This window comes from Achroia grisella, unplaced genomic scaffold (assembly GCF_030625045.1).
Source record: "Achroia grisella isolate CSIRO2021 unplaced genomic scaffold, CSIRO_AGI_Agris_v1 utg5445, whole genome shotgun sequence".
Classification (NCBI taxonomy): domain Eukaryota; kingdom Metazoa; phylum Arthropoda; class Insecta; order Lepidoptera; family Pyralidae; genus Achroia; species Achroia grisella.
In genome coordinates this window covers 11,602-14,419 of record NW_026712930.1, presented here as the reverse complement: position 1 = coordinate 14,419, position 2,818 = coordinate 11,602, and the positions used below count along the sequence as shown (strand labels likewise).

At 41.0% G+C, this 2,818-nt stretch overlaps 1 protein-coding gene across 1 annotated transcript; it reads right to left on the bottom strand.

Annotated features, from left to right (window-relative positions):
* Window positions 1-15: 15 nt before the first annotated feature.
* LOC131847990 (acetylcholine receptor subunit alpha-like) lies at window positions 16-2,489 on the bottom strand (the record flags this gene model as incomplete). Its single annotated transcript, XM_059197720.1, has 3 exons — window positions 2,275-2,489; window positions 940-1,079; window positions 16-60 (listed from the first exon to the last, which is right to left on the bottom strand). Coding segments are annotated over exons 1-3 (240 nt in total), but the record flags the coding sequence as incomplete, so codon positions are not given.
* Between the last annotated feature and the right edge of the window lie 329 nt (window positions 2,490-2,818).

Sequence of the window (2,818 nt, the reverse complement as noted above, 5' to 3'; positions counted from 1 at the left end):
ACATATAACCATTACCTGTTCTACCCAAAGATTTGTCGTCATTATCTGATTCTTCAGATTCTGAAAAAGAAAGACAAGAACACTCAATATGAATACATCTTCGTACATTGCAGTTTATGTATACATATAACAATAGCTTGCAATAATAATAAACTGAATGTCGATATTGTGGAAAGTAAATATAATAGAATCGGTCGGTCTCATCCGCGGCTGCGTACCTCACGGACGGCCGGCTTCGTTTCGCTTTAGGATACCATCGATTGTTGTGTGAACATTTTCCTTTAAAAGCCAGTATCATTTTGAGAATCTTTGAACGTGTTATTTTTGGTGGTACTTTTGAAATATAAAATTACTTTTAAATCTTCTCTGCACGGAAGTGTGTCTAGCTGTCAGAAATATTTATTGTACATATATAACGGTATTTGTTGTACATATATAACGTTTGATACTGACAGGAAGTTGTTTGTATATGTACAAGTTTACCTCATAGCTCTCATGAGCATAGGGTTACCAATTGTTGTAACTTATAACCTTATCACTGTAGTGACATCTTCGATGCCTTAATTTGTAAATGTACGAGGGATCTAAATGTGTTGAATATACATATTCAGTTAGAGTTATAGCACTAAGGTATTAAGATAGCTGATTTAAATATTCATAATGTTCGCGTAGCTCACTAGCTCACTATATATAATTTTATATAAAAATTACTTGTCTAGTTGTTTGTCCGCGATGAACTCCTAAACTACTGAACCGATTGCAAATTTGATTTGCACATTGTGTGCAATTTGATCCAACTTGGAAGATAGCTTACATCTCAATTTATTGTCGCAATATTATTTAATTCAAGAACATTAGCCACAACAACGCGTGGCTGGGTCTGCTAGTGTATGTATAATATAATATAATATAATAGTAGTAGTAGTATGTGTGTCTCACCACGTCGATGAGCTGACTCAACTTGAGCTTGATGCGGACAGTGAGCGCGTCGCTGACGTTGAGCACCGGCCGCACCAGCTTGTTGTAGTTGCTGAGCAGGTCGTCGTACAGCCGCTTGGCGTCCGGGTTCCCGGCGCACCCTGCACACACACACACACACACACACACACATACATACATGCAACTCAGCCTCGCGGCCTTCCTGTGACCATGTGCCATGGCATTCAAACAGTTAAGTTCTTTCAAAAAGTTAATCTCAATATGGCGACATCTAATTACTAAGGATGTTATTAATCAGTCTCGATTGTGACCAAATTGAGATCTGTTACAATTGAGAAATGTTAATGACATCGATACGTGATTAGGTTATTAGGTGCCAGATAATGGTTATCCTTTTTGCAATCAAAGCTCATTCCGTGCCGATCTTATATTAGGGTTGATTGAAGGCGGTTTTTCATATGTATTGTGTGTGTGTATGTGTAACGTGATATTATTAGAAGTATTGATTATTTGTAGCTCGGTCTCTAATATGTGTGTGGAATATATGTTTCGTCTCCGAACACCCGGAGAATTCTAGCGAACAGAAACATTGAGATCAAAAGTTAAAAATATAAAGGCCCGTATTGTATTATTAAAGTTACATGTGGGGAGGTCCGTCCGCATGTAAGGAGGCCGCTAGTTACTACATTGTATAAATTGTTTAAATATAATCGGATGTCGTGTTTATAATTTCTTATCAGAAAAATCGCCCCTTTGTTCCAGATAATAAATGTGTTGTAATAATTAGAAATCAAATGGTGAGGCAACAAACGGGCTCTTTCAGTGAGAGCCGGAGGGAGTGTCGCCAGGGTACTGGCAACATAACTTACTAATAATAACTCGCTAAGATAACTTACTAATAGCCTAAATGAAATTCAATATGGCATTGTGTTACTTTCATCGGTGACGTGTTCATTATTGGTGAGCGTTTATTATTTATTATATGATAATAATTTAACGAATATATTGGGGGTTAGTGTTTCAGGATCTGTAAATGTGTCCGCGCGGCTGGTGGTGTGTGACCGTGTGAGGGTGTGTGCGTGTGAGTGTGTGAGTACGGACTCACACACGCTCAGTGCGTGAGCGTGGGAGCGTGTGTGTGGGCGTAAGTCCGTGAGTGTGTGAGGGTGTGTGCGTGTGCGAGTCCGTGAGTTTGTGTGCGTGTGAGTACGGACTCACAGACTCACGGACTCACGCACGCTCAGTGTGTGAGCGTGTGAGCGTGTGAGCGTGCGTGTGGGTAAGAGTCCGTGAGTGTGCGTGGGTGTGAGCGCGTGGGTGCGTGTACCTACTCACCGACGAGTACGAGTGTGAGCAGCAGCAGTGCCGCGGGCGCGGCGCGACGTGGCATGTCTGGCGGCGCATGGCGTCAGCGCATCGCGCCGCGGCCGCGCGCGCTGTATCTCTCTCTCTGCCTCTGCGCTCTGTCTGCGCGGCTGCCGCTTGCCCCTGGCTGCCCCCGGGCTCCAGCCGCCTACCACGTGCCCTGCAGTCATTCACATCCGAAAGGTTCATTTTACAATCCATGTAGTGAAATACTCGATTGTATATACATATATATAATATACAATAGAGAGGACTAAACGATGGTGGTAACCAATACAGTTTTGTCTTTGTTGGTGTATAAAATGTATGTTTTGTATTTCCTAACTCATTATAATTTATTTTTTCAGTTAGTATTATATTTTTCCCAAGGTTTTCTTGTGAATGGTGTTTTTTTTTAAACTTTGGTGTGCTTTATTTAACATAAAATAATTCATGTAAAGTCCGATTAACTTTCTTAAGTATTTCTTAGTATGAACCCGAAAGTTTAGGATTTGGGTGAAACTTTACAATAATA